At 44.1% G+C, this 18184-nt stretch overlaps 2 protein-coding genes across 4 annotated transcripts in view; one reads left to right on the forward strand and one right to left on the reverse strand.

The window, feature by feature from the left end:
• RSPRY1 (ring finger and SPRY domain containing 1) overlaps positions 1-1923 on the reverse strand; it is a 38651-nt gene extending 36728 nt beyond the window's left edge. Inside the window, exon 1 of one of the 3 annotated variants that reach the window (XM_075101933.1) lies at positions 1780-1923. The gene's annotated coding sequence lies outside the window, so the exon portion shown is untranslated. Of the gene's footprint in view, positions 1-1774 lie in introns of all 3 variants that reach the window. The other 2 variants (XM_075101935.1, XM_075101934.1) reach the window with 2 other exon arrangements.
• Positions 1924-2160: 237 nt separating this feature from the next.
• Positions 2161-17083, forward strand: PSME3IP1 (proteasome activator subunit 3 interacting protein 1). The gene is made up of 7 exons (XM_075101952.1): positions 2161-2257; positions 5133-5278; positions 5471-5569; positions 8899-9025; positions 13060-13188; positions 15133-15197; positions 16329-17083. The coding sequence occupies exons 2-7, from the start codon at positions 5149-5151 to the stop codon at positions 16544-16546; spliced, it is 768 nt and encodes a 255-aa protein (XP_074958053.1). The 5' UTR covers positions 2161-2257; positions 5133-5148; the 3' UTR covers positions 16547-17083.
• The last annotated feature ends 1101 nt before the right edge of the window (positions 17084-18184 follow it).

Consider the following 18184-nt stretch of genomic DNA (forward strand, 5'->3'; position numbering starts at 1 on the left):
AAAGAGTCACAGCACACGAATGTGTATAGGTCTCCACATGACACTAACTTCAGGCACTGAGGGATGTTCAGAAAATTATGAGCAAAGCAGAAAAACTGAACTGAGGACCAGCGTGAGGGAAAAAAAAAACACACACAAATATGTATTCACTGCAAGACAAAGGACAGAAAAATTAAAAACCTGAGGCAAAGCTAGTGCTAAGTGGAAAAAAAATATCTTGCTTATGTTGAAGAAAACAAATACTGACACAGATGTAAAAGGAAAAGAAACCACCAAACACATCAGCATTCAGAAAACAATGCAGTATCTAGAAGGCTGAATAAATTTAGGAGAGAAAAGGCAGCTCTTATGTCCATATTTCCCCATGGACCAAAGTTCTACTGCATTAGAAACACTGATAAATGCAGGCTGATCTCCAAATTAACTCTGGGCTCGGGGTGGGTACTGAGAGATTCAGAGCAAGATTTCACAATAACAAAACAGAAAATGAAAGCCAAGACAACTATGGTCATTCTCAGGACCTACATTAAGACTCTACCCAGAAGGGACACAGTACCTAATGCCGCCCAACATGAGGTAAGAACTAGCAAAGTTTAAAAAAAAAAAAAAAAAGAAAAATTACAGTATGGAAGATAGAAACTGATCAGCAGGAGAGAATCACAGGACTTAAAGGAGAAACACTTGATATTGGCATAATATAAGCAGTGAAGAGACCAGCACCTAATTAAGAGACCAAAGCAGTACTGTGGTTTTACCACACTGCTAGGAAAGGTGCCACTGCCTCACCTATTGCCCAAGCATGCAAAACAAAAGATCTAGATAAATAATTGCATTTGGTAGCTGGCTCCACATCTTCATATTTTCCTCTGTACAAGACAGAAAACCTGCTCTGCAGAAATATTTTTATATTAAGAGTGGTAAATATTTTTCAGGTTTCTGACTTTTTACATAATATAAAAACATTCAAGGGCTCAACAAAATTCTTCCGCGTGTTTCCGAGCTCCCGGGAGGGCCCAGAGCGGCATGTCACTTTGTCCTCCCCGGCACACTAAAACCCAGCCCGCACCAAACCGCTGTAGCAAAGCCCTGGTTTTGCAAGTCATACAAGTACCAGGAAGATGTCCCCGCACCCAAGAGGCACCGTTAAAAAGTTGCAACGCCTCCGCGCCCCGAGCAGCAGCCGACTTGGGGTGCCCCATCCCAGCAAACCCCCGTTTCATTCCACTTTTGCCGCTTCTTTTACCAGCTCCTAACTTTACACCTGAGCCCGGCTCTCACCAGCCCCGGGGCCCCCGTCCGCAACACCAACGGTGCCCAGCCTGCCGGCAGCCCCCCAGTCACAAAGCAAGAGGGACAGGGCGGCGGCTACCCGTCTTTTATGGCCGGCTTCCCTCTCCGGGGGGCGCGGGTGACCCCGTCAAGGACCCCCAAAAGCCGGGGGGGCCGGGGGGGGAGGGACATCCGCAGAAATAAGCGGCGCCCAGGGGAGCGCGGGCCGCTGCCTGAGGCCGGCGGGGCTGGCTCGACCGCCGGCCCCGCACCCGGGACCCTGCCCCGGCGGCAGGCGTGGGCTCCGCGGAAGCGACGGGGCGGGAGCACAGCGCCTTCCCCCCCCACCCCGACCCACGGCCGGACCCCGCCGCCGCCACCACTCCCACCAGAGCCCGGGGCTGGCGCTGACCCTTCCCTTCAGCGCCGGCCCACCGCCCGCCCCGCCTCAGGCCCGCCCGCGGGCGGTGCCCGCTCCACTCCTCCCCGCCTCGCCTCGCCTCACCTCACCTCGCCTCGCCTCGCCTCAGTCGCACCAGGAACGCCGTGCGCCCCCCACCCCGCCTAGCCCCGGCAGCACCGCTCCTTTGTGCCGCGGCGACGGACGGCGAAAAGATGGAGGCCACACATCGCCCGGCCCCGCCCCCCGCCGTCTCCCGGGCGACCCGCCCCGCCCATAGCTCCGGCTCCGCCGCCGGCTCCAGCGCTTCGCCCAATCGCCCCGCGGGACCGCCCTGACGTTACCTGGCGGCCAACCCACCCGCGCGCCTGCCCTGCTGGCGGCCGCCCCGCGCGCTCCTCTGCATCCTGTAAGGGCAGCGGAGATTGGCTACTAGGTGGGGGGAGCCGCCTAAGGAAGAGGTCGCTCGGTTGGTTCTTGTGGGCGGAAGGGGCGGGGCGACTGGACCGGGGCGGGCCTGGGAGAGGGGCTCAATGGCGGCGCTCTGGGCTGGGCTGTGCCTCGCGCTGTAACGGGTTGGCCGTCGTGGTAGGTGGTGGCAGTAGTGGCAGCTGCGGCCCGAGCCTTAGAGGGTGGTGGCGGGGCTTGGAGTGGGGACTCTGTGGGCGCGGCTTTGGTCGTGCTGTGGGGCCCTTCTGGCGCTGGGGCGGAGAGGGTTGGGCCCGAGAGGGCCAAGCTCGGGCCCCGCGAGCGCGGCGGGCTGGGGCGCGGCCGTGCCGCGGGCGGGGGCCGCTCCCGGAGGGAGGGAGGAGAAAGGGGGCGGCGGTGGCGGTGAGGGCTCGGCGGCGGGCGGGGAGCGGGCCCCGGCCTGGGCGTGCGCCGGGAAGGCTCGCCCGCCCGCCCCGAGCGGACTCAGGCACTGACGGGACCTAGTGCTGGTGGTAGGTGTCTGGCTGCCCGCGGCGTGACGGGGAGCGGCTCTGCACCGCCGGCTGCAGGCCGGCTCCGGGCTGGTGTGCGGCGCTTCATTTGAGGCGCTGCGGCGGCGTGGGGAGCGCTGCCCGAGCTTCGGGCAGGGGTGGGTAGAGGGGGCCGCTATTTAACGGAGGTCTGAATGTACCGGGAGCTGCACACTGGCACCACGACCCGATCTCTACTCTAGGTCTGTTATCTAGATCACCTAGCCTAGGTGATGGCAAGGGCAGGGGAGTTCTATGGTTTTGATCTTAGTATCAAAATGTGTGGGTCGCAGTGGTGACATGTACTCCTGTCACTTAGAGTGGCAGTGTATCACTCACTCAAATGTAGTCACCAGACAAAAACCATAGGTGAGCAGGGAACAGTTTCAAAACATGGGTGTTTTGTCTGGTCTGGAAGGTGTTCTGTGCATTCGAGGTGCACAGAATGCAACAAGACTAGCAAACTTTGTAAGTGTGAGTTTACTTAAATGCAGTGCTGCTTGATTTTATTTTTCCCCCCATCTTTATGGCCCAGGATGTGGTGAAGTTATTATTTGCGGAAATGTGTTTCACCAGATGCCACTTTCTAGCATGGCACTGAAAATACTGTAGCTGTATGTCAAGTCATAATCAAACCTTAATCCACTACAGATATCTTAAAATATATTGTCTAAGTGAACTGGCTGAACAAGAAGGCAGATGGCTTTCTGTTGAAGGCTTTAGTCCCCAGATGATATTGTGCACTCACTGAAAACTCTTTAGTTTACTCTCTAAATGGATGGATCAAGGTGACACAAGCGGAGCACCAGGTTATCTTGTTTGTACAGCGCTGGGGTAGGAAAGCTGGCCTTGTGCTTAGGACCTGTACTCAGGAGGGAGATTCGGTTTTCATCTCTGTAGGTTTCCAGCTTGAACCACTTTTGGAAATGACACTCAAAGAGCAGGTGCTCCATGCTTTCTGGAAAGGAGATGTGTCTTAGGGTGGATTTTTGTTAGATGTTCTTCAGAGAATCCTTTTGTCTTGACTTCTTTTGATAATTCCCACCTTAAGAATGCATCCTGCTGTAACACATGTTTGTCCAGTGCTCTAACCTGGATTTCTTCCGAGACCTCAATTTGTCATTTGTAGGGCAAATAATACCCCACAAAAGTAGCAGTTTTTGTAAGAATGACGGGAGTCTGCTTTCTGCAGGAGTGGTTCCTTGTGGTTTGAAAAAAGGATGATAAACTGGTTCCTTCCATTATTTGGGTTACTGCCTCCTTCCCTCACTGGGAAGGTGGTGTTCGGGGTTCTCTTGCAGTGGTGAAATGCAGGCAGGGTGAGAACCTAAATGAATAATATTTGACAGTGCAAGGGCAAATCATCTGTAGTCCCTGGGGTACATGTTGAAGTTATACCAAGGAAATAAGAAGAAACTAGAAAAACGAGAGAGGTTAGCGTGACTTCAAATGAACAGCTGTGTTTGTTATGTTTATGTTGTACTTGCCTATACAGGCTTGATGTAAGAAACAAAACTAGACATTAATGCTTCATTCTGTAGCATGGAGTTGGCAGAATAAATCTCGAAAGGAGCCTCTTAAGGCTAGTACAAGCAGTTTGTTTCACCCTGGGCTTACAGGTGTCAAGGCCATGAGTTTCCTTCCTAGGATGACTCCCTGGAGCATCTCCACCCTATCCCTAGTACTGCCATGGGTGCCTGGCTAGTATTCTGCGAGAGGATCTCTCAAAGCAGAGGGCAGGTGTGCTGTGTGAGGAGGGCTCTGCTCACTTGGTCACAAGTGCTGCTCTTGTTTTCTAATGCCAGCCCTGTTTTAGCCCAAGGGAATTCCCTCTTTCACTCACCTCTTAAACTCTGTATAACCCTGACAGACAGCCCTCTCCACATCATCTGTCCAAGCCTAGCTCTCCCCAGAGCTGCAAAGGGTGCAGAATGCTTTGGAAGGTTAGAGAGATTAGTTGCTAAGTTCTGAAATCTCACTGTTAAGCACTTATAAATATATGTATTCAAATAATTGAAAACAGGCAAGCTTTCTTGAGTTTTCACAGGATGGGCAAAAAGAAATTAGGCAAAATGAGGGCAAAGTGTTGGATCCTTTTTCCAGAGGTAAGAAGTGTAAGAACTGAAATAAAAGGATGTGAGTGTAGGTGTGGGGGATTTTAATTAATTTTAATTTAAATGCTCTATTTATTTAAGCAAGGTAAATCCAAGGTGGGCTGGGCAAAATTGCACTGAAACGTGACTTTTAGAAAAGCAGCCTGAGGCGGATAATTAACAGGGCAGACATAATTATGACAAAGAGTGAAGAAGGAGTAATAGTTGGTGATTTTAGTCTCAGCAGTTATGCCATGAGTGGGTATCTTAATCAGTACTTACTATGTAGTGGTCATTAGAGTACTGAAGTTACTATAAGTGTGGTGGGCCTGTTTTCCAGGGAGTGTGGTAACGTCACATGCGCTGACAAGTGAAATCAGGCCCCTGGTGTCTTTCATACTGTGTTTTTAGGACGGGCTGTTCCACAATGGATGGGGGAGATGGTACTGCTGACCTTGTGATTAACAAGAGGTTTGTATCTGAATCGGAGCTAGAGGAGCGACGAAAGAGAAGGCAAGAGGAATGGGAAAAGGTCCGAAAACCTGAAGATCCAGAAGGTATGGATTAGATTTTAAATAATTACAGGAAAGAGATCCAAGAATATTTCACTTTTGTGGAAAACAGAAATAAAAGGTGATAGCTTGTATTCTACAAGTTCAAAAGGTTTTTACATAAAGAAACTGGAAACTGTTGGCAATTCAGTATTTCTAAAGTATGGTCTCATTTTCTGATTTATTTCTTCCTTTCAGAATGCCCAGAGGAGGCATATGACCCACGTTCGTTGTATGAAAGACTTCAGGAACAGAGAGAAAAGAAGCAGCAGGAGTTTGAGGAGCAATTTAAATTCAGTAAGCACTAGCAGTTACTATTTTGAACTGAAACCCAGCAAAATGCATGTATAGTGTGCAACAGCTGTACACAACATATGACTAAGGGACATACCCGTGTGTCTTGTCTGTCTCTCTGGGAGGTAAACAGAGGCTTCAGAAAAGTATTATTGAAATCTTGTATTTTTCAAGGATGGTAGATGTTCCTGCAGATAACATATTGCTCTGGGCACTGAGACAGCACTGCACGCATGTGAAATTCAAAAGTTGCTTGGAGTTATGAAGCTGCATTCCTGTAACGGTACAGGAACGATACTAGGCTTGTTTTGCACATGAAATCAAAAAAGCCCTGATACCAATCCATGGAAAAGTGGAAGTGTGTTGTGGCTTTATGACTCTTGAAATCATGCTTTAACACAAGACCATCCTGTTTGAATCAATAAAAAGAAATCCTGTTCTAGCAGGTGTTACATTTCCAGGCTGTCATTAGTTGACACAAAAGTGATTTGAAGCTCAAGATTGCTATTTGGAAGATGTAAACAAACAGGAGTTGATTCAAAAAGTAGATCTTTAACTCTTCTGATGAAATGGAAATCGAATTTCTACTGATGTTTGAATTTCTGGTTTTATAGAAAAATCCTTTGCATTGTATCACCTGTATATGTGCTGCTGAGTGCAAAGATGATAATGAGAACTAGAAAATTATTAGTCAACCATTTTGGGAAAAGGGGAGCTATTGGCTCTATCTAAAGAGAAGTGAGGATGATACTGTGGGACTCCATTTTAAGGTGGGTTCTGATCAATTTTGGTTCTTTAGCTGGAAGTCTTACCCTCAAACTACTGTGTTCTTTAAGCTCCAGTTTGCGTAACTGGATTCTCTGTAGAATTTCTCTTGTATTTGCAATGCAACAAAACTATGTTTTACCTTTAACTATGGCACAATCTTGGGGTTCTGTTAGATAATACTCCCTGCCCCTGCAGACGCTATTGAGTGCATTACTGATTATCATGATTGCCTTTCCTGTTTTGTAGTACATGCTTTTAGAATTGTTCCTGCAGCCAAATTTCTTTAGAAGAAGGTAAGTGGGAGGAACTGACCACCTAAAGCTCTGTGTCAGGTGGGCTGTGGACCACTAGTTTACCTCATCAGAGTTCAGCCCAGTTTGGCCACTTGTGAAAAGATTTGTCCTGATATGCTTGAATTTGCCTTAAAATGTTGATAAATATTTTTTCTATCCATGGGAATTTTGGAGGAATAGAAAACGGGTTTGGTAAGCATCAAAAGTGAAGTAGTTTTCAAAGTGAAGTAGTTTTATAGGATGTTATAGCACTTTAAATAAAAAATAATACTGGTATTCTCTGAAATGCAACTTTAAAAATTCTTTCTGAATTATTATGGTAACCAAAGTAAGGGTAAGTGGAAGTTATTCACTGTCTCTTAAGTTTTTCTTGTATTTAGTGGTGGAAAATAGAGATAGCAGCATTAATGCAATAAAGTCTCCAGTTGTACCCACAGGATTCTTTCCAGCTGAAGAGTTTCCAGTTTACTTCAGCAAACCTTTGATCCAAGTCATCTTTGGTGATGTGACTAAACAATTCTTGTCCAAGTAGCCACCAGGAAGCTGACTGCTCTCAGTCTAGATGGGAAAGGTTTCTAATAGCTGTTGAAATGAATTGCTTCCTTTGCCAAGTTATGTTAGATCTGCAACGTCTTCCCTTTAGTTCAGGCAGGAAACCTGTAAACCAACGTACTGGGATGATCGGCATCCCTGAGACGGAGTAACCTAAAAGTAACCCAATGCTGCTTTTAAGGCAAGCTTTGTGGAATAACAGATACCTGCTAACCAGGAGAACAAAACCCACTGCAGACTATTTAGTAGGGAATCTCAATAACATCAGCCATGAGGATCTCTCTGTCTGCTTCTCTTAGTTTGCAGATCAGGCAGGCAGAGAATGAAACTAACTTGTGTCGCTCGCTTCAGAAAATGTCCAGAGTTTCACTACTCTTGCTGTCTATTTGAAGGGGCCCTCAGCAGTAGTAGTGAATGCTACAAGTTACTGTTTAAAGATTTACAAACGAGCTCTGCATTCTTAGAGTTGGAAAGAGTAGGGATCAGCCTTTAAAAAGTAACCTCAAATAATAATTGATTTCTAGAGCTTTTCTCTCAAAGACCAAAGCTTGCCAATTATCAGTGTAAATGGATTTCTTAGCTTGACATTAAGGTCAGTAGGACTTGACTATGTGGGTGAAGATTAAAAAAAATATGGCCAGCTCATGTAAAAGCCTAAAAATCCTCTTGCAGAATTAAACTCTAATGAAGACTAAAGGTGGTGTTTGGGTTAAGATTTCTGAGGATGACTACAAACAGCAAGACTTGGTCTTTATAAAAAAATACTTTTTATTACCTTTCTAATGAAATAATTTTATTGAGAGACATTAAACATTTCCTGAACAGAAAATAAAAGACCTTCCTACTGCACTAATGTATACTTTCCTTAAAGCAGGGTAGCATGTTTAGAAAGAATTTATTTTTGTTCAGAAGTTAGGAATTGTCTTCTACATGTGGGGTTTTTTTAAACAGATCTTAATCTCAGTTGAGTTACTAATTGTTTGCTTTAAGAAAATGTACTTCCTATTTTGAAGGAAGATTTATGGAGAGAAGTAATGTGGGTTTTTTTTCCAGTTATTGGTTGGTTTAAGAAGAGATTCTGAGGAGGCAGGCCTAAACTCAGTGTCTGAAGCCAAAAAACCAAATACATCATTGCTTAATGTGGTTTTCCTTCTTTTGTGTAATCTGTTCCAAAGGGCGTTTCAGAACTGCAGAAAGGCTGCTTGTGTGAAGACTTGGTCAATTTTCCTTAATTATATCAGCAAGGCCAATAGGATTTCATGCCTTCCTATGAATTGTTTCTTGCTTTTCTCTGTAATGTGTTCAAACTGTGTTAGTTTATTGTTGTTTGTGTGCTTGAGTGTGTAAGAGTTTTGGCTTGTTAGCATGCAGTATCATTAACTGGGAAGCATTTTTATTCCTTAATTACAGAATCCAGCAGATAGCTTATGGAGTTAGCTTCGTACCTTTTTCTTGGCACAACAGTGTGTCTGCTGGAGTACCCAATTCACTCAGTCACCCAGGGCTCTGCTCCCCGCATCCCCAGTGACTTTCTACAAATTGTTCTACCTTAGCAGCATTAGAAACATCATATGCAAGATGTGACCACTTATCTACACTTATGGGGGCAGTTTGAAATAATTCGAAAATGTTCTAAGAGAGTTGTGAAGTAACGCAAAACAAATGGCTGCTCCCTAAGTGGTTTTAGTGTATCAATATGCATTCTTTTTCTTTATTCAGAAAATATGGTCAGAGGCTTAGATGAAGATGAGACGCATTTCCTTGATGAGGTTTCTCGGCAGCAAGAGCTACTAGAAAAACAACGAAGAGAAGAAGAGCTGAAAGAACTAAACGAATATAGAATATCCTTTGCATTAAAATGGCTGGCAGTTATATAGAGGAGGATAAGAGACTGGGCTATAGTTTTATTGTGTCGTTGACATTCTGTCTATAAACCTGCTTTACAGAACATGTACAATGAAGACTTTTAATGTTTTCATTGTTGCTTGGATCTCCCACTGTAATGTTTGATATTCCACCCCATCGACCCCCACATCTCTGGTACTTTTCTTTCCTTCTACACCTCCCCATTGTTTGGGGTTTTGGTTTTTTTCCCCTGTTATTAAGGGCATGAAATACCATAGCTAAACAGAGAGAGAGAATGTAAAGGAAAAGCAGCCTATTACTTCTAATCTTTTGCTTTTGTCTTATTGAAAAGTAAATGTTCTTCTTTGTTTTTGTTTTTAACTGTGTATTGGCTATTTTTAACATATCTGAAATAATGTTTGAATTGCTCTCTGTTATTCTTCTTGAGGTATATAACTACTTTCTCCTTGCTGATAACTGCAGGATACAAAATTAAATACATCTGTGCACGTGCACTGACTTCCTTCTGGGAAGTCAGTGCCCATGGAGACTCAGCTTCTTTGGGTAATACAGACTTCTAGACAGTACTAAAAGCAGGACAGTTTGGCTTTACTGTTAAATGACAAATTTTCATGAAGATGTGCTAGAAAATAATATAGGATGCTTTTTCTCTCTAAGCAGTGCCAGTCAAGGGAGGTTGGAATGATTTGAGGATTTCTGAGCTAAGCTAGATATTGGGTTTTTTGAGGTTCACTGAATCTGTGCAGAACCTTATGGTTTCTTTGTCTCCTAATGAAAACCATTGCTTTTAAGTCATCAGTGAAGAAAGCACAAGTTCTCAGGATGCTTTAGTATAAATGAAGGAGTTTGTGGACGCAAGGAGGTGACCAAAACCAGTCAGTAAATAAAGCTGAATAGTGCCAATGCTACAAAGATGTGCATTACCTTGTATTAGTTAATGTTTTACAGCTTGCGCATGTGTTCTGTGAAAAGCATCTAAGTCATCTCAGTAATGCCTTTATGAAAAAGCAATACTGATAGTTTTGGGTTTGTTTTTTTTTTTTCTTTTACTTCAGAAATAGGCTGTAGTTGGTTGAATGGATTTGGAATATTTTCTTTACTTGTTGGATCTAATAATGGCATGTTCATGGGATGTATTGAGTTTTGGTATTGGTTGCTTGCAGGTCTGATGCAGGGACGTACAGTGTAAGATTGTGCTGTGGAAGCAGCTGACAGCTTTAGTTAGGTGACATATGTCTGGGGTGAACCATACCAGCCCAGAGGGAAGCTTATGTTGTCTTGAATTAGCCACATAACACACTGATCCCTGAATTTACTGAGCAGGGCTTGTTCAAGACATACAGGCCATCCAACCTCAAGTCTTTGCAGTCTTAGTAATACCATCTGGCTCTGTATATAAAGTCTTGCTGTAAGTTAAACTGTAGAACTCATTGCTGATGGGGTGGATGGAAGGAGAATGTTTTTATAGTCTTATGAGAAACTGAGAGGTTTTGTCCATTCTGTTTCCCTTTTTTTTTTTTTTCTTTTCAACTATAATATTCCAAGCAACATCAGAGCAACTTGTAAAATGGCTCATCTGCATTTGAAATTTTTGGTGGTATTCTTTTAAAATGCAAAAGATATTTTTGCATCTGCAGGTTGTTATTAATGGTTTTGTCACTACAGGTAAACATGCTGGATCTATAGGTACTGTTCAAATGTTCTTCCCAGCTAATAAGAGGAATGTCAACTCAGTGGATTTGATTATTTGGTCTTTTTCCTGGTATGACATCCAATTTAAGCTACCTAAGAGGCATTAATTTAATGATAAAACCTATGTCAATATTCAAGTACAGAGCTTTTTTTTTATTTTTTTAGGTTGAGCAATCATGAAATCATATGTCTTAAGGATAAACGTGCCTTGGAATATTTTAATGTGCTCTTGAGCATAAGAAATTCATATGCATGGATGCATGGGAATTTTACTTCCTCCTACATGAACAACTAGGTTTTTTTGCTCCTTACCCTATCAAGACTCTGCTGGTCTGACAGTGTTTAAAGATTTACAGATATACAGTTAGATTTTTTAAGCCAGTTCCAAGAAGTATTCAACAACAACATCCTCTTGTCTTAAATCCTATGTAAATGTAGGAGAAGTCCCCCTCCAAGAAGCAGCCTTTACTGTAGGACAGCTTTTTTAAATGCAGTTGATATTTAAGATTGAGCGGTTTATTTCTGATGTAGTCTTCCTGAGAGGAGACACTTCTTGGCTAGGTATAGCCTTACATTTGCTAATGGAAGCAGTACCTATAAAATCTCTTAAAAATGTGCTGCGTCTCAGGTAGTTGAGGAGTGTTAGGAGAATGGCTCCTGGATGGAAGTGAAAAGCCTGTAATTTGGTATCTTTCTTTTAAAAAAGTGTTTGGGTTCCTCAGCCAGGCTTTTGTAGTGCAGTATTAGAATATAACAAGGTAATGAACCTATAGGTGGAAGTTGAACACTGCAGTGTGTGGAATCGTGTGTTGCAACATCAAACCACGTTTGACACAACGAGCTTTCAGGTGGCTTCTGGTAGCCACAGGATGGCACTCCTGTGCCATCTTAAAAAATAAATGAACAGTCTGGTTTTGACTGAGACTTTCTATTAAGGTAGGAAGTGGTCTGGGTTACTGCTGTATCCTTAGGCAGATCAAATTAGGAGTGTTCAGGTGCGGTTCCTTATTGTGAAGCGGTTGGAGACTTTGAGGGTGTCACTTCAAAGGAAGGTGTAAGAGGTTTTCATTTGCAGATGTTCAGTAGTGGGGAAAAACCCCTATGATTTCAAATATATCGTCCCATCGATGTGAAATTCACTATCCAATAGTTGTCTGCAATAACTGGGGCACCTGTGAAACTGCAGCTTGTGGTTATGGCACCTGATCAGTGGAACTGTAGTCAGAGAAGAAACTGGTGGAAAGCTAGATTTAGGGTTATAAAGAAATAACCTTTTAAATTAGGTTGAGTTGCCTTTGCTATGTGCTGTTCAAAAGTTTTGCAGAAGCTTTTGTGACTCCACTGGCACCTCATTAACAAACACGGGACTTTGAGTCATCACATACAGCTGGACATTAACTGTTATCAGGGTCAGGACTAGATTCTGCCACAGCAGGAGATCTGCTCACACCTGCGTGTGCAGGGTGAGTGTGCCTTAATAACAGACCAAGCTCCTTTTTATCCTGTCCGAGAACCTGCTTCTCCACCTCGTTATAGGTTTCGGCTGCATCCCACCTTGTTAACACTGTTTTAAGCTGCCTAGTTTTTCTCTGTAGTCAAGTCTTTTTGGGACAGTCTTGGACCACATGCACCTTAATCAGATCTGTCCCCTTCCTCCTGGGGTTGCTGTTCAAACTGGCAGTAATAGCGTGTGGCCCTTACAAAGATATGAGCTGAAAAGTTCGAGTGATAAATACCAAAACAGAAAATTGAGCCGTTTTGCTTTGGTAGGCCGAAGTCTGCTGGGCTCAGCAAAAGGAGGGTTTGAGGAGTGGAAGTGAGCCTACACATATTGCTACTTAGGGTTTTTTTTGTAAGGATTAGGAGTTGAAGCAGCAAATTTTAATTACAAATGCGTTGATCCCCGTAGAAGGGGGAAGTACTGCATTGCCTTTTTCTTTCTTTCTCTCCCCCACCCCAGTTTGACCTTTTTGCTTTTCTATGACCTTTGGGAAAAGGCAGGAGGATGGATATATTTATGGGTGCTGGGTGTGTCATGTGTCACGCCTTTCTGACTTCAGAAAAGCAGCTCCTGGTTTGCTGCCTGGATGCTTTCACAGGGAGAGCTGGTACTGATACCTGAGAAAGCACCAAACCCAGAGAGTGAAGTCTCTTCTGTCTTGGCCAAAGGTGCCAGCTGAATGTCATTACAAATAAGTTTATTTTGACAGAATATGTGAATGAACTTGCTGCTGTCAGCAGAGCCAGCTAAATGTATTGGAGAGGAAGTGTCTGTTCTCTCCATTCCTTCCTGGTTGATCCTTAACCCTTAATTCACAGCACTCTCACCAAAGTGGGAGTCAGTATGGATCCAAAGAAGGAAACTGAGAAGAAATTGCCCATGAAGTCAGTGGAAAACAAGAACAAATTCTCTCAGGCAAAGCTGTTGGCAGGAGCTGTGAAACACAGAAGGTTAGTTTCACACCTCTAAATTCATGAGGAATGGAATCCAGTTAGCAGTGTAAAGGGAGGCAGGCCAAAACTGCCTCCAGAGAGTGAGGTGTGAACCTTAGTCCCATAGAAAAAGGGGGGAGGTATAAGAAAAGACCAGCCTTGTTTCTATAGGCTCTTACAAACTGTGGGAAAAACATGGAGCAACTCAAATAGGTAAGTATGTGTAAAGCAAGTGGGTAGACTCTTCATTCTAGACTGCCAGTCTTGGGCAACCCTGCTTGGGGATCTAGGGGGAATCTATTTTATATCTCTATTTGTAGATATCAGTGTCACCTCACTCGTAATTTAATTCAGGTTTGTGTCTGAATCTGTGTCTAAAATGGATTGTTTTAGTTGCTACTGCAGGCAGCATGGGTGAGACATTAGTTACAAGAAAACGCCTTTGTATACCAATTTGATCCTGAAGGCATCAGGCAAACTTGTTCCTCACTGATGCATCCACACCCTTTCCATCCCAGGGCAATGGTAGCAGGGTTTGTGATCTGTTTGCAGTTTTTGTCTTGGCCTGCAAATGCAGCTGCTGTGTGCTACAGGGTATGGAGAAACCAGGCACGTGGGGCCAGATTATTTCCCACAGATGAATTGTCTAATACTTAAGGTGATTACTGACATCTAGAAGTTCAGTCAGTGTTTTTGAATCTGACCCAGAGAATTAGATATTATTTTAGAAGTGTACCTTGCAGGGTGATGTTTATCTCCAAGTACAGCAGTAATTCATGTCTGGAAGCTGAAGTGAGCGCTTCCACCACCTAAGGGGGGAGTTGGGCAGTTGTTTTGATTTTTGGAGGGCAGAGAAGAGAAACCCTGAACTGATAACAAGCAGACAACAATGGTTTTTTGCTTGTAACTACTAGTACTTAACCCAGTAGGATGTAGAGAAGGAGCTGGCATGTGGTTAATGGCAGATCTAAAGCCTGCAGATGGCATCTATTTGAAGAGAGCATCTTAACTGACATATCAGGGCCATCACAGACTTGCTTTGCAGTCTTCTATTTTTGCTGTCTTATCTTTTGCAAACTGGCCAAAACCAAGTGTAGCGTGAGTGCAGCATCTGCTCTCTGAGCTTTGTAGTTTCCTGTAAAGGATGTATTACTATTAGAACCTCCCTGCACAGAATAACCTTTCATCCATACTGCACGTTCTGACAGGGGCAGGAAAGAGTTAATGCATTAAAATGCTCATACTTCATCACTTCAGTTCACCACAGCTGAAGCTGGGAAGCATTTGTTTATGTGGATGGCTTAGGATTTGGGAATATGGAAGGGGGGGGAAGAAACTGAGTGGTGATAAGGAAGAGCTACAGAAGTTCTTAAGAGTTAGAAGTCCAAGTAATGCTCATTTTCTCCAACACTACTTTGGATGCAAAAAGGACCCCTTTCTTTTTTGGTTCAGACACTGCAGCTGTGTGTGAATTGCTGTAGAACCTACTGGGCTTCTTACTGGGTACAAGATTTCTAGATGTTTTAGAACAGGTTCTCTAGGTGCTTGAAGGAAGGGAAGGAAACACTGGAAGGGAAAAGATATCAGTGTCACGCCATCAAGTGTGGTAATCATCCACACATGCAGGCCTGTGGTCCTGTGGGGTGGCGCATTCCTGATCTGCTGTGGGGTACTTCCAGCTGAATAGGCAGCTCAGGGTTACTGTGTAAGAGGTCTGACTTGGATTGCCAGAGGCATGTTTCTGTTTCCCAGGTTAACAAGCAATACTTTTAGTGTAGGTGTTGGCTCTTTCAAGGATCCTCCATGTTCCCCGAGGAGTCCCAGTCAGCAGCAGTTAGAAGTGGTGATGGTCATCAGGGGCCCCTGCTGGCATTTGCTGTAGCATTTGAGATGTGACTTTAACTTCACCGTAATTAAGTGGTTGCTTATGAGGAACGAGGCACTTTCTTATTTTTTCCACAGTTCAGATGGTGGTAACAGTGTGAAGAGGTTGAAACTAGATGCTGATCATGATGAAAAGAATCAAGGTATGTCCTGATTTGTGGGAGTGTGCATTTGGGAAGCTGTCTGTCTCTCACCTGAACAGCAACTGACTCGGTGATAAATCTGATAGAGGATTTGCTTTTCTGCTCCTTCATTATACAAGACAGCACAGACTGCGGTGGGCGTGTTCTCTCTTAAAGCAATAGAAATGGTTACTATAGGCACTGACAGCCTGCACAGAAAATAGGGCTGGAGGGAACCTCTACAGGTCATCAGTCTACCCTCTGCCTAAACCATTCCTAACAGATGTTTGTCTAATCTACAAATAGAGGTTGTGGACCATCCTTAGGCAGTTTATTCTAATGCTTAACTGATTTTACCCTTAAAGAGTTTTACCTGATAACTAATAGGAGTCTCTGTAGCTGCATTTTGAGCCTAGTGCTTGGCCTGTCAACAGAAGACACGGAGAACAGATCACCCCTTTCCTCTTCACAGCAGTGTTTGATGTATTTATATACCTCCACTATTAGCTTTTTGTGCTATGAAGTGATTTTGTCCATCCTGAAACCAATTTGTTTCAGAAGATTATGGGGAACTAGGAGAAAAATTAAGTTGCTTTTTAGTCTTTGCTGTCAGGGCTGCAACTGACTTGCTGTCAAGATACCCTGACACAAACAGGGTGAGCTGCAATTGTGTAATGACAACCCAAGGCACTTCCTGAATCTACTGTTCAGTAAACTTTCAGAACACTGGAATTAATTAGCTGTGGAAGATGGGAGATGTTGACTAGCAGAGCAATGGAATAAAACTTTTCCCTAACTATGCTTTTATATCACCAAAAAAATACTCAATTACACAAAGCAGAGCTATTTATTCTTATTTAGTGGGTTTGGTATTTGACAAGCATCAAACTGACAACTTTAGAATAAAAATCTGTAATGCCAGCATAGAGCTGGGCTTAAACTAGTGGTGAGGAAAAAAAATCCCCTGAGGTAGCAAGTCCTTCCTGTCAGAATAGCTTTATTGCAGCATAAAGCTGCCTTATGCTTTAATTAAATCCTGCAATCATCCACTGCTGATGTGGCAATAGCAGGTGAATGACACGCAGCAGTTCCTGGGGTGATTAAAAGCACTTTCCTGGGCTCACATTTTTGACTGAGGTACCTCTCTTTCAGAAAAGCCTTCCTGTGTTCCCTTGGGGAGCAGCTCAGTGGGAGGCTCCGCGGTCCACTGTCCCTCAGCAGCTGTGTGCATTGGGATCCTGCCTGGCCTGGGCGCCTACTCAGGAAGCAGTGATTCGGAGTCCAGCTCGGATAGCGAAGGCACTATTAATTCCACTGGAAAGATCGTCTCTTCTGTCTTTCGTAGCAACAGCTTCTTTGATGGTCCATAATGAAATCCCTCTGTGTGTAATGTAGTGCAGAGTATCTTCCAAAACCCTGATGGATGCTTGATGCATCCTTCTGCCCCAAATATAATCTTTCTAGCTAACCTCTCAACTTTAATACAGTCAGATACTCCTAAAATAACTCATTATATCTTTCTTTTTTCTTCTTTTTTCCCCAACTTCCCATTTCTGAGGTGCATACTGAGCCTGGAAGAAAGGCTGCCATCCTAAAACAGAAGGCACACCCGGTAAAGTAATGAAGGTCTGAGGATAGGGAGGAGAGAGGTCTATATTTTAAAATTGTCACGGAAAGAAAGAATTCTAGTGATCCAAGAAGTTTATACAAGACTAACAGGCAAAAAATACTCACTTGAAGCAGTGAAGTCTTGTAGAAACAGTCATGTGTTCTGTTTTAAAATGTCATTTTTATTCTGTATTTGAGAAATGGGGGCAGAACAAAAATTAAGCAGATGGTGAAGTGTAGATTGCCATGACACTGTAAAGAAGTTCTAGTGTTACATGATTAAAGACATTCTGAATGCATTTTTTTATCTCGGCTTGTGCCATTCATAACTCTTCGCATTCCATTAAGTAATTTCTGCTCTACCTAACCAGCCCCTTCCTCAAACCACCATCCAGGAGAAGTGCAAGCCAGCCTCCTACAAATATCATGATGGCCACGGGAAACTCTTGTTGTGAGTGGGTTTGGAGGAGCTGCGGTTGGCTGTTCTGCTCAAAGGCCACTGCTTCTGCAGCAGTGCTTTTGACAGATCATTCAGCTTTTCTGCAGCAGCGTCCTGAAGACCATGAATCCAGAGTGGGTGGGATACCCCAGTTCAGCCAAAACTCTCTGTGCAGAAGCTGGAGAACTCCACCATCCTTTGCGGTGGTTTTTGCAGTTGTATTGGATTTAAGAAACCTTACATGGGCATGTTTATGGATGTTACGGACCACGGAGCCAGGCATGAGCAAGAAGTAGGGAGTAAAGCGGAGGGCCTGTCCTTTTCATCTGTGTGCAAACAGTGCTAATGGGAGATCAGTGGGTTGGAACAGCTCAGCTCAACCGCTCAGAAGTGGAAATGTCTTTGAATTCTTTACAGTCTCCCTCACAGCAGTCCTGCTCTATGTCAATGCTTCGAAGTGCGTGCACTTCTGAGAAAACAGCTGATGTGTGCATACTGAAGGGCAGTTATCTGAACGTGACACTAAGCAACTTGGACGAGAGCATCTGGGATAAAAGCAGTGAAACCTGAAGGCCGCTAGTAGGGTTCATGCCTTAGCTTGAGTATTGAACTTTCCCAAAGGAAACAAGGAGAGTTATGCTCATGCTGCAGCTATCCTTAGCCAAATACCCTTTCTGTTTGCACAGTCCTGTTCCACAATCGGATCCTTAAAAACGCTGTAATTCCTCCCCTGTTTTTCTGGGCTGCCCGGCACCTCTTGTGTTTGCTCCAGAGTTGCTCCTGCCTCTTCTCTTAGCTACCCTAATTATGGTGGTTTCAGGTGGAGAGTAGTTAGATCTCTTTCTGCCTCTGTAATGGTTTGCTTTTGATGACTTTCATAGTACTTGGTTGTGGAGTGAAATGGAAGTGGTATACAAAAAAACCCCACCTGTTTTTCTTGAAAGTTGCATTTTTAAGAGCC

Source organism: Phalacrocorax aristotelis, chromosome 8 (genome assembly GCF_949628215.1).
Source record: "Phalacrocorax aristotelis chromosome 8, bGulAri2.1, whole genome shotgun sequence".
Taxonomy (NCBI): Eukaryota; Metazoa; Chordata; class Aves; order Suliformes; family Phalacrocoracidae; genus Phalacrocorax; species Phalacrocorax aristotelis.